Here is a 12,723-nt window from a genome sequence, read left to right as displayed (position 1 = left end):
CATATTAACGTCCCATTGAATTGAGGTCCATATTCTCGATAAAGGGAGTAGAATGTCGAGTGGATTATATCAAAATCCTCTGTCCAAGCAATTTTTCGATATACGATGTGTATACACTCATGATAGTACTTTCTATCTGGGAAAACGAAGAAGAGCTGTAATCTTTATTCATATATGCACACACAGAAGTGTTTTAAAATATAAGGAGATCACCATTACGAATTCTAACTAAATATTTTACTATCTTACCCATTAGTATTTCTAGTTTATGATCTGCTCGTTCTTCGGTTTGGCGGTCAGCCAGGAACTGCCGCATGCCGGAGCGAAATGTTCTCATTTTATATATTACGGTTAATTTCGTTGGAGGGGCTGCGACACCCTCAGCGCCATCAGGTGGCGACGATTGATGATTGGTCCTTAAGAATTGCCTTGTACTAGGCTGCATGCGCGAACATGAGACAAGTCAAATGCTACGTAAAGTTTTTGAACTTGATTCTAATGACCGGATTGGTTGGAGGCAACAGTTGCGCAACTGGAAGAATACTTGCTGCACGATAGGCTAACATACCAATAGATTGTATAGAAATTGACATAATTTTTTTCTATCTGTCAAACTGTTCCAAAGTTGTTGCACAACTGTTACGTCTGCTGAATGTGGCCAGCTTGTTTGCGATCCTGAACTGAAATACTTTGTTCATGACATCGCTTACTGTGCTTCATTGGATAATTCTTAACGCTCCAAGGGAACTCTTAATATTTCTATCTATGCTGAGTCATTATTATCTACCTCTTTGCACGTATTACCTCTTTTAATTAAGGTTACTGGAGGCTAGTACATTCGTCTTTCATTTGTCAGAAAGTCAACCGACGAGAAATTTAATGGAACCAAAACTCTGTTTTTTTATCTTTCATTGAATGCTTGAAACTTTGATGATTTATGAGGACTTTGAATTAGAACCGTTGAGAAAACCAGAAGTAACATGAAAACTGCGTCTTGAACTTTTCTCCTCGTTATCCGAAACTTTCCAATTTTCTTGGGGAATTAAATCATAATTTAAATATACGGGGTAAAACATTTCAGAGCATTTCGCAATGCTATTTCTGGTCGTTCGAATTTCCCGCAAATGAAAGACGAATGTACTAGCCTCCGAACACGCCAGATGTATTTTCCTGGAAGGCCGTTTTTGTTGAAAATATGGAAAAATATACTAAGCTAAAACTCTCTTTTCGAATGCCGAATATTCAAAACGGTTAAACTTCCGGATTATCTAGACCCGGCTGAGCCGAAAATCTCTTTTGCGAAGATCAAATTTCTAACAGTTTTAGACTCAATTAAAACATCAATTACTGAACTGATTTTTGGAAAATCGCACTCTTCAAATTTTCTCGCAGTACAGACAAACATCCATAATATCTAATAAAAATGCATGGTCAGGGCCGGTTTAAGGCGATGCCGAGCTGAACAGCTTTCTTTCCAAGAACAAATTGGCAAAGAAAGTGTCGCAATTGATTTTTGAAAAAGATAACTTTTGATTTGATGGATCGGGGGTGAATGCTCTTAATTGAACTTCTTTTCCAGTGGTAACGCAATCATTTAAAGTTGAAGTGGAGGTAGTCCCAGCCGCGCGGGGCTGTACAGCAGTAGTGAAATGTAAAGTGCCAAACTTCGTTAGAGATCTAGTTAGAATAATTTCATGGGTGCAGGAACCCAGTTTCTATATTTACCCGTCGTTGCAAGGGGGTAAGTTTGTTTGACGTTCATTCTCATTAACTCTGGGGCTAGTGTTTTTAATGCCGACTTTTTTCGTTTTTTAATTAAAAAGCGCTAATAACGGCGGACAATGCTTATAAAATTCATAATGGGTTCGGTGCAGACGAGAAAATTACTTATCGATCCGCGGGATGTTTTCATCTTGCCTCCTATTTTAACGATAAAGTAGCGACTTTAATGTGTGTGCGCCGCCTCGTATATTATAATCAACTATCATTGTATTAGCAGTTTTTCGAGAGGGGAGGGTAAGGGGGGGAAGGCGTTCCGATGAGGAGGGGAGCTTCTTGAGCCGGAAGATTCGGGGCCGAATTTTTAATTAAAAAGACTTTGTCCCAGTTTTTATTTTAATTGCTACTTCAAATCTATCGGAGTTTTAATTGCTCCCCGTCCTTAGTTGAAAACAAGCGGCCGCTTTGTGCGGGTTTTTCCATCTGGAAAACTCTCGTTTGTTTTGTAAAAAGCGCCAGTTTTAATGCACATTGTTCCAGATGGGAAGTTCCACCAGTTACCTTCGGGGGAGCTTCTCATTCACAATTTGGAATTCAGCGATCAGTTCCAAACATATCGTTGCCGGACCATGCACAGACTGAGCCGGCAAATGGTCGTCAGCAGCGCTGCCAACGTCGTGATCGCAGGTAAGTTTCATTTTTCCCTTCTACATTAATTATCGGGAAAGCTTTCCCGTTGTTTACCGGGGTAAAACGAACTTGCAAATGGAAAAAAATCTACTTTGCTTTGCTGAATAACGCGTCTCCAAAGGTTTCCACTCTGGAATGAAAATGAGACTCCCCTGGCCCCGACACTCCTGCATTGTTTAGCCCCGGGGATTACTACTTAAAAATGAAACGGAAAACGTTCCGTCTTTTGTGACGTTTTCGACGATTATTTCTCAAACGGATGGGGCATTGACCGTGCCCCCGGCAAGTTGTTTCTGTACATTCTCTCAGGCCGAGTGTAACAAAAAGAATGGCAAACATCGTCCGAAATTAAATTTGAATTTTTTCGCCTCGCAAAATAAGTTGCGACTTTCACGAGACAGGCTTCATCTTTCGTGCTATTCATTTTAATACACGAAGGAACAGCCACACGTTAATAAAAATAAAACATTTCCTACTGTACCGTTAGGTAAAGCTCCTGCGGGACGACGCTGCGCGAATACGCTGGACCCCACCAAAGCGCTCAGAGGTCGTGTCGCGTGCCACTGTAATTGATCTATAGCTGAGCAAGCAAATCGTTGGAGAAATTTGAAAATTATTCAACAATTGGGGTAGCTTTTGATGGTTGTGCAAATAAGAGTCGCTGTTGTGGACTAGAAAGCGTTGATGTAGTGGTGCTAGATAGTACACTGCGTGATATAGAAAAAAGAACACCCCTTAAAATTGTTTATTTAGACAAATTTTTGTGTGCCTGTTTGTGTATGATAACACGAAAAACGATTAAATTTTCAGCCACATCTATCGACGTAGATACAAGCCATCAGGAACTACATTTTTTTAACTATAAAAATATCAACAATACGACTGTAAAATGTCATTTATTGGTGTAGAGTGGGGGTAGAAAGTGCTGTTAGATTAACCAAATATGCCTAGACGCAGAATGTAGTGAATTTGAAGGAGGTCGAATAGTGAGTCATCGAGACGCTGCTCGGTCATTTAGGGTAATTCGTCACTAGATCGAACCGTAGTGACAACACTATAGTGAGATGTTGTCGGGCATGGTTCCAAGACGAGCAAAAAGGCGCAAGGAGAGTCACTGGCCGATCTCGAAGAACTACAGAACATCAAGATCACCGCCTTTGAATTGTAGCTCTAAGAGATACAGTGGTTTGGTGAATGTGGAAGACCCATTGGAATTTGAACCATTTATCGCCGGATAAAAAGTTTTTGACTGATTTCCTACCGTTCCCATTTTGTGTTAGCCCTTACTTTAAATCATCATCAAAATCGACTGCAGTGATGCAGAGAACGGGCAAATTGGAATCTGGAATGGGATAACATCACGTTTAGTGACGAATCCAGATTCTGTTCGTATATACAAAATAGTCGGGCAAGAGTAAGAAAACAGAGTGAAAGACGGAATCCTCGATTTACAATTCAGAGGCATGTGCATCAGGCAGTTAGGGTAATGACTTGAGGCGCTATGTTATATGGTAGAAAGTCAACCTTACCTTTCATTGGAGGCAGTATGACAGCCTAACTAAACATCCGAGAAATCTTTCAATCTTATCTCGTGCCTTATTTGGAAACTCTTATTAATCCAATTTTCCAGCAAGACAACGCACATCCACATGTGATTAGAGAGACTATGGATTTCTTTCAACAAAATGCAATTAGTTTGCTAATGTGGCCACCTCGATTTCCAGACATTTCACTAACTGAAAATATATATGAGATATTGTAGGTAGAAGGTTGCATAATTTACCCTACCCTCTCTAAACCCTAGCAGCGCTATATTATACTGTCCAGTCAGCTCGGAATGAGATCTCCCAAGAGGACATCAATCACCTCATTAGATCCATGTCTAGACGTGTACCGGAATGTATAAGGACCGGAAATTTTTTTCTTTTTTGGTTTTTAACAATTAAAGTTGTTCATTTTTTTAATGAAGTATTTATTTTAGAGTAAAAAACATGCACACAAAAAGATTATTTAAATAATACCATTTTTACAGGGCGTTGTCTTTTCTATGTCACGTAGTATATATTACGCACCGAGGTTGCGAAACACCTTATTATAACCCCAATCAATTTAATAGGTATTTCGGTTAATAACGTTGATTTTTTTGCAAAATTTAAACGTTTATTTCTATAAAAAAATCTAGTTATGTAAATAATTAAACTATTGGCCGTCGTTAGCAATGACTTTTCCCCATCTCTCCGCCAACGAATTGATTCCGTGCCAAAAGAATTTTTTGCTTTTTGAGGCCAACTAATTATCAAGTCAAATTTTTAAGCCGTCGTAAGAATGGAAATGCTGTCCTGAAAGTACGTGTTGCATTTATCGGAATAAATGGCAGTCCGAAGGACCTAAATCCGTAGAGTGTGACGTCCCATTTAACAGTTTCCAAATATTTTTTTGCTGATTTTTCAACATAATGCCAGGCATTATGCCGTTTAAAAATAACTCTATCGTGTCTTTGGGCATATTCCGGTCTTTTTTCCTTTACTGCTCTATTTAATTTTATTAATTGTTGTCATTATCGATAGTCAATAATTGTTTCCTCTGGTTCTAGCAATTTGTGAAACACAAATTCCTTATTATCCCACCATACACACATTAGACCTTCTTTCCATGGATATTACGTACTGGTGGTAATACTCGTGGTTGGCATAGATCTACTTATGATTTTTTGCGTTTTGGATCGTCAAAATAAAATACACGTCTCATCATCTGTGAAAAATTCGATATAAAAAACCCTTTCGTTTCTGCCTGGCAAGCAAAACTCCACAAATGGTATTTCGCTTTTCAATGTCTCACTCTTTTAATTTATATCGCACCCATTTTCCTTCTTTCTGAATTTTTCCCACGGCCGGTAAATGTTCGGAAATGGCGGATTGGGCGGCGTTCAAGGTTTCAGCCAATTATTTCAACGTTTGAGTGGAGTCTTCGTTCAATAAATCTTGAAAATCTGCATCTTCCCATTTCTTGGGCTGTCGTGGTCGTTCCCCGTCTTTTGTATTAAAATCGCCACTTTTAAAAAGTTGTGAACGATCGTTCACAACTTTTTTGCGACAAAGCGTGTTTCCCATACGCTTCAAGTAATAATCGTATAACTTTCAGTAACAGTTTTTTTTTTCAAATGAATGAAGGTTATTAAAGTTCCCCACATGAAAGTCGCCATATTCAAAGCTATGAAAACTATGTTTATTGCACAGTGGTAATTAATAACGAACCGGCTTTGAATGCGGTATGTTTACCTTTCAAGACGCTATCGACATCGTTAGCTTATATTAACAAACGAATCTGTAACACAATCTCTTAGCAAAATCGACATTATTAATCGAAACACCTATTAATATCTAAAACGAGCGCGTTATAAGTGTTTCACATACACGGTGTATACAATGTGTTCATTTGAAACCTTACCACCCAAAATATCGGAAAGACGAAAATACATATGAAAATAGTGAGTAGATTGGTTTTCCAGGATTGCGAGGGGGAACACTTGACCTTATCTGTGTAAACTTAATAGTCACCCCGTTACCCCCCGCTTCGAAATTTTGTATGGCACTCCCGGACTCATGTTAAAGGTAATTGAAAGTACAAAATATCGGTGCATTTAGAAATTGGATTTGTCAAAGCGTTTTCGAAAAATCAAGGGAAAACTGATACCACGATTTTAAATATACGCAATAAATTTTTGATTTTCTTAGATTTTTTGTCGATCCTGCCTGCTAAACAAGTAGGAAAATACCGGACGGTCTATTTAACTTGCGATAAGTAAATATCTGAGAAACTATCAATTTTAGAGAAAAAGGTTTCAAGCAGAAGTTGCTCGACACCGGAGGGGAAATAAAATGCCGAAATCGCCACTGACGTATTTAACATGATCAAGGTCGTTTCAAGGTCAACTTTGTTTTTCCAAATGGAAACCTATAATTTTTGTTAATGGGCATTAAGCATTATTTAAAAATAAGTGATTTTTGTAGGAAACATTTCTTTCATTACGTCAAATTAATTTTTTTTCAAATAACAAAAATATATTATCTTAACTAATCTTTAAAATGTTGACCGTTAACCTCAATACATTTCTCCATACGCACTAACGATGAATCATAAGTCCTAATTAAAGTTAAGCCACCAGATTTAACAAGTTTAGACTTTCTCGTCTGCGGAAGTTTAAAGAAAAAAAGATGTGTAAATGTTTCTACTATCCCTGGGGATATGAAGGAACGGGTTAGAAATTCATGTCGCAGCATAGTCAGGACACATAGATAATGTAAAATATACAATTATGACGACACGATAGTCATATGACCTCTTAACCATAAAACGTAATCGGGATGATGACGATTCAGCAAAGAACAAAAAAATCATGTTTTTTTTTAACTAAAAATTAAAATTTTGCGAAAGCTCACCAGTTGTTGCAGTTTTACCATTAGCACTCGTTCCTTTTTTAGATCACCGAGGAATTGCCGCCCCAATAATCGTCGAAAGTTCCGGAACCGTTACGGTGGCCCAAGACGAGGGCGCCGCCTTAATCTGCATTGCTCAAGGGTGTCCCTCTCCAGAGTACCGGTGAGCATCATTAAGCTAAATCCATACCACAATAATTGGATTAAACCCGTAGTTAATCCGGGGATTTCGCATGCGAACAAGGAGCGTCCGATAAATTTCCATAAATATGAAAAATTCAAATACCTTCGGAAATACACAGCGGAATTCTACAAAACAGGTGAAATCCCCAAGATTTGGTTAAATCGCGATTCGATTGCTTTATGGATAAAGGACGAGGGTTTAATCGGAATAACATTACCCTTACCCTCCTCCTCCCCGCCTCGGGGAATTCTCTGAAACAAAACAAAAAATGACACATTTCTCCTCAAATACCTTGTACCTTTGTGATCGTAATGAACCTGGGTTTCGATTCAAAGCGGCAAAAAAACCTTCAAAGGCTTCTTCCGAATCGGGCCTAATGAGCATCGATTGAGGGCGCTTCTTTGATCTGAAAACTGGGGCTTTGCGATGTATTTTACTTTTATTTTCTTATGCGGTAGTCCTCGGTAATGTTTCTTTGCGTAGGTGGTACTCCTATGTGGGAAAAGATGGAATTGACCAACCCAGCCTCATTATGCCCGGTCCTAGGGTCAGGCAGTTGGGTCCGGTGCTGGCCATCGAAGCCGTCACTTCGGAGGACGGTAAGTAGATTTCGTTGGGGGGTGTTTTGTTTTTTTTTCATTTTTGTTAGCCAGACATTTTATCGTGCCGAAAAAGATGAATTCTCGACTGTTTCTGGAATTCGAATTTCAATGGAATCGCTTTACTGGAACTACGTCAAAAACCCGCAGTTTCACAATTGCATTTTAGATCAACTTAAGCATGTCTAACGTCCTTATAGAATCGCGTATTTGAATTAATGCTACTTCTACTGCTTTTGCGAATATCGGTGTTATATTAATCTAAGCTTTTTAACACTCGATTTACCATATCAGGCAAAGTGACTGGTTTTACAATGTTATTTTTCAATTCCTACTTCGCCTTAATTTTTTTTAACGACGTCATGATTTTTGCAGCGACAATTAAACAAATAAACTCAGATACTCAGTTTTATTATTTTTTTATTCAATATTAAGAAATTTTTGATGATCACTGCTATTTATGACAAATCAGTTAAAATCATACGTTTTTCTATGTGATGGAATGACTTCTGCGCAACTATAACAAATTACAAATGCTGCGCAAGCGCAGCACGAACAAAAAAAGTGACATGTGAGTGACAATGACACACAAATATTATGACAGTTGTTGATTTATTTTGAGGTGTGACGGTTCTGTTTTGTTGAGAATATTGGAAAGAAATATTTCTCTGGATACTGAAATGTATAAAACTATATTCTTTGGCACGTAAACTAAATACAGAGCGGGACACTATCCTGCAATTACTTTCAATTTATTTTTATAATTACGTTCAAGCTCCAAAGATCGCAAAACAAACGGAATTTTCTATGTTTTTTGAAAATTATACCCGACATGTCTATTGAATATTTGGATGTTAAAAACGATGAATTTTATCATAATGCAGGCGAATTGTTAGATGGCCTATGTGGTCCACGTGGCAGCAACAATAAGAAAAGAACACAAAGTAAAGGTCATTTATAACTTGTCCCGAACATACAGGGTGTCTCTAAAAGATTTATTCAAAATTGTACAACATATTTCTGAGGCGAAAACACGACCATTTGACCTAATTCACTTTAGGCCAAAAGCGGACGGTTTTTAATATACAGGACATCAAAATGTCAATTAAAAAAGAGGCAAAATTAATTACTTGGTGTGTAACGCTATTATCTAAATAAAATGTCGCATCGGGAAGTTTCTCGGGACGAGAAATCAAAATTCGTTTACATTTTCTATGCACATCGTAGAGGGCGCTGTCAACGATAGGTGGACTTTCTTTAAGCGGATATAATTTTTTTTACCATCCGGTATAACATTTGTGTTTTCTCTCATGTCTCGTGAAAAAGAGTATCTTTGTATGTCCCTAGAGGCATTCCTTCTCGGGATATTTAAAGTTTAGAGTTCGTTGCGTGTTTTGAAAAATAACTTTAAACTCCCTATTTATTCTTACAATACAGCAAAACAAATAATTCAAAAATTGATATAGTCCAACAAAAACATGGAGATGAAAAAATTATAATAAGAATTGAAGACTAAATGAGTGTTTTGATTTTTTTTCGTTTCAGCTGTATAATATATACCTCAAATTTATTTTTCAAGAGATGCAGCGAACTTTAAACTTTAAATATCTCAAGAAGGAATGTCCGTAGATACGTGAACTACGACATGTTTTTTTCATAAAACATGTAAGAAAACACAAATTTAGTCACAAATAAATTGTATACGGGGTGATAAAAATGTTATGCCCCTCTAAAGGAAATCCATCTAGCGTGACAGTGTCCGCCACAATTTACATCGAAAACGTAATCGGATTATGATTTTTCGCCTCGAAAAATCCCCGATAGGAAATTTAGTTCAGATAGTGACATTACGAAGCAAATCATTTTTTTCTCTTTTAATCTTCACTCTGACATCTTGTATTTTGATGACCAGCCACTTTTGGACTAAGAAAAATTGAGTTAAATTGTTATGCTTTCGCCTCAGAAATCTGTCCTAGAATTTCGTACAGGCCTTTTACATACACTCTGTATAAAAGGTTGAAAACCACACTAACCATTTATTCTAAAACCAGTTATTTTGATTGATATCTGTAAAAAGAGGTATAGTAAAATTGTTGACATACCTAGTGTTAAGCATTCACCTTCAATCGCTCGGAAAACTACATCATCAAACTTCATATTAAGCGTTTACTATCATTTCCCTCTCACCTTATTCAATTTTTTCTCCCATTCTCATTTCTGATATTTTCATTCTCACCAGTGGTATTCTACTGATTTGTTTAATGCCTCTTTCATTCTTTCGACTTTCGTCCAGCTCCCTTTTCTTTAAAACCTGAAACGTGCCATTCAATTTCTATGTTTGTTCAGTTGTGTTTATGCCCATGTGATCTTCTTACAGGTTGAATCTCGCAGGGCACGAAGGTGAGATGGATTTCTGCAAAAGCTATTCAAAATTGTTGTCGTTTCAAGTAATTAGCAGCGCCTCCAATCCAGGGCTCCATAATAATCTCGTAAAGAAGAGATATGATTAATTCATAAGGCTAACCCAGTAAGACGTAAATAATTTGATTTCTACGCAACCCCGAGACACAAGCAGTGTGGTTGCACCCCCAAATCAACTCGGTAACACTGCGCCATTATCTAAAATTCTCGTATTTATTCGAGACAGCCCGGCAATCATTTTCCGTTGCTCGACCTCGAGGCCTGATTGAACTCTTTGTTACCATGATCGATTAAATTAGGTACCAGAAGCCTTTTGTAAAAAGGAAAACCTTTTTTTACGGAAGTTGAATGGAGAATTTCTCTCCTTATCACCGTCACCGTCTCTTGCGAGCCCCTTTTATTTCTCAAGTTTCTCGGTGATGGGGCTCGGGAGCTATGCGATAGCTTATCGTGTTAGAAAGGAAATTAAATACCTCGACGATGTTCGGTTATTTCTGTCGAAAACCAAAAAATTCTTTACTTTCTAGGGGGCGTTTATCGGTGCACTTCAGCCAACGCGGGGGGCGAAGCCAGCGCCGACATTCGTCTGCAGGTACTCACTCAGCTACACGTGGAAATATCGCCCCCGTTGCTTAGCGTTCACATGGGAGGCAGCGCTGAGTTCAGGTACCACTAATTTAAACTATTTTTAATATGTTTCTTATTTTGAGAATACTTTCGGATTTTTGCCAGGTGTGTGGTGTCTACCAAACAAGATAGTCCCTTAATGATTACGTGGTACAAGGATGGTAGACAGCTGCCGAGTACCGGACGTGGTTCCAGCGAAACTCTGATCGTGAACAACGTGGGCAGGGAGGACAGGGGCATGTACCAGTGCATCGTGAGGAGGAGCGAGGGGGACACGGCGCAAGCGGCTTCAGAATTACAATTAGGAGGTAAGTTCAGCTGCCTTCGTGACTCATTAATTCTCCCGTTGGAATTGGGAAAACGTCCAAGACTTGCCCCCGAAACTTCCTATATTAATAATGCCGAGAATTACATTAGCAGACGGGATTTGTTGGTTTAATTCGCTTTAAGTGAAGTTTTGCTATTCTTGGGCGTCTTAATTTCCGCCTTTGGTAAGCATACATTTTCTCAAAAAACATTTCTGACAATCCAACAAACATCTAGAAGCTTGGATTTTAATAGACTTATTCATGAAGTTGTTAAATGTTTTGAAAAGCAATTTGGAATAAACCGCGAACTCTCTTCAACATGTCACACCAATCATGACACTCCTATTCCACCACAAGGTCTCCAGCTTCTACGTAGCGACTGTAATCTCGTTCTTTCCAAGAAGTAACAGGAGTTTTACGATCTTTCCGAAAACCTTACTGACATTTCTCTTTATCTTGGAACTCTCAGAAATGTTTCCAAGACAAGCTCCGGGGTAACGTGACATTGAAGTTCTTAGACAACAATTTGACTTCACTCATTTATTTTTCTAATTTATCATTATTATTATTAATTTATTATATTTATTTGGTGAAGACTTGAATGCCATCATAACCCCAATGTCCTGGTTCTCTGGAAGTTTATCCGGAAAACTGAGCCAACAGGGTTATATAAATTTTGAATCAAGAAGTGGTGCCAGAATGGGATCTGATGCCATTCTCTAATGCAATACATTTTACTACTTCATAAATATTTTCAAGTGATTCCTCAACACCTTTTCGACTACTCGTGTTAGAGAACCTCCACAGCTCTCCCGATTCTGCAATTTTCGACATGGGAAAATTTACCGTCGCTCTTAATGGGATGAGACTTTCGCACCCAGTTAACTAGGAGTTGGTAATGTTCCCACGTGTCTCCGGAGGCGTAAATTTAAAGTACTAAAACTTCGACTAGTTTTTTTGAAGAAACCTCAAGATTCAAACTTACATCAGTACACTCAAGCCTGTATACCATATGGTTATAAATTTACCTCCTCCTCCTCCACCTCCTCCCCCTTCTCCTCCACCACCTCCTCCCACTTCTCCTCCTTCTCCTCCTCCTTCTCCTCCTCCTTCTCCTCCTCCTCTCATCCTCCTCCTCCTCGTTTCTGCACATTAACTTTTCAACACTTTATTTTTTTTTGTTCAAAAGCAGGATGAAATAGACCAAAAAAACATATGTATTTTAACGCTTGCTTATTTTTTTACATGTTGTTTCATTACCGGTAGGGCATAATGCCGGATTTTAAAAAAATTACAAAATGTGTCAAGTGACCCTTCAAATTCCATTTTATGGTGTAATGCAATTTTAAATCGTTCGATTAGATCCTGAGAAAAAGAGCTATAAATGGAAAATAATAAATGTCATAAAAATGTAATAAAAATTAGCCTTCAGTTATTTTTATAAAATGTCATGGCTTCTTTTTAATTGTTTATGTACTATAAAACTGAATTAGTATTGTATTTTTACGATATTTACTTTCTTTTATTTATAGCTCTTTTTGCTAAAAACTTATCGATTTCAAATCGCATCACACCATTAAATATGGTTTTGAAGTACCTTTAATTTGTATCCCGTCTCATGTTTTAATAAAGAAAAATCGGTCATTTTGCTCTACAAGTGACGTAAGCAACATATATGAAAATATGCAAAGGTCGAAAAGGAGTATTATTTTGTTTTATTTAATGCTGCTTTTGATTTT

General features: G+C 37.8%; 1 protein-coding gene across 6 annotated transcripts in view; it reads left to right on the top strand.

The window, feature by feature from the left end:
* Positions 1-12,723, top strand: part of Dscam2 (Down syndrome cell adhesion molecule 2) — a 133,984-nt gene that overhangs the window by 97,158 nt on the left and 24,103 nt on the right. For all 6 annotated transcript variants that reach the window (XM_066283885.1, XM_066283882.1, XM_066283887.1 and 3 more), the window contains exons 3-8: positions 1,580-1,741; positions 2,260-2,406; positions 6,891-7,008; positions 7,513-7,628; positions 10,577-10,715; positions 10,782-10,984. In XM_066283885.1, the coding sequence (XP_066139982.1) occupies positions 1,580-1,741; positions 2,260-2,406; positions 6,891-7,008; positions 7,513-7,628; positions 10,577-10,715; positions 10,782-10,984 (885 nt within the window). The remainder of the gene's footprint in view (positions 1-1,579; positions 1,742-2,259; positions 2,407-6,890; positions 7,009-7,512; positions 7,629-10,576; positions 10,716-10,781; positions 10,985-12,723) is intronic.

Source organism: Euwallacea fornicatus, chromosome 7 (genome assembly GCF_040115645.1).
Source record: "Euwallacea fornicatus isolate EFF26 chromosome 7, ASM4011564v1, whole genome shotgun sequence".
In the NCBI taxonomy this organism is placed as follows: Eukaryota; Metazoa; Arthropoda; class Insecta; order Coleoptera; family Curculionidae; genus Euwallacea; species Euwallacea fornicatus.
The sequence above is the reverse complement of the archived record's forward strand: the minus strand, read 5'-3'. Positions and strand labels throughout refer to the sequence as shown.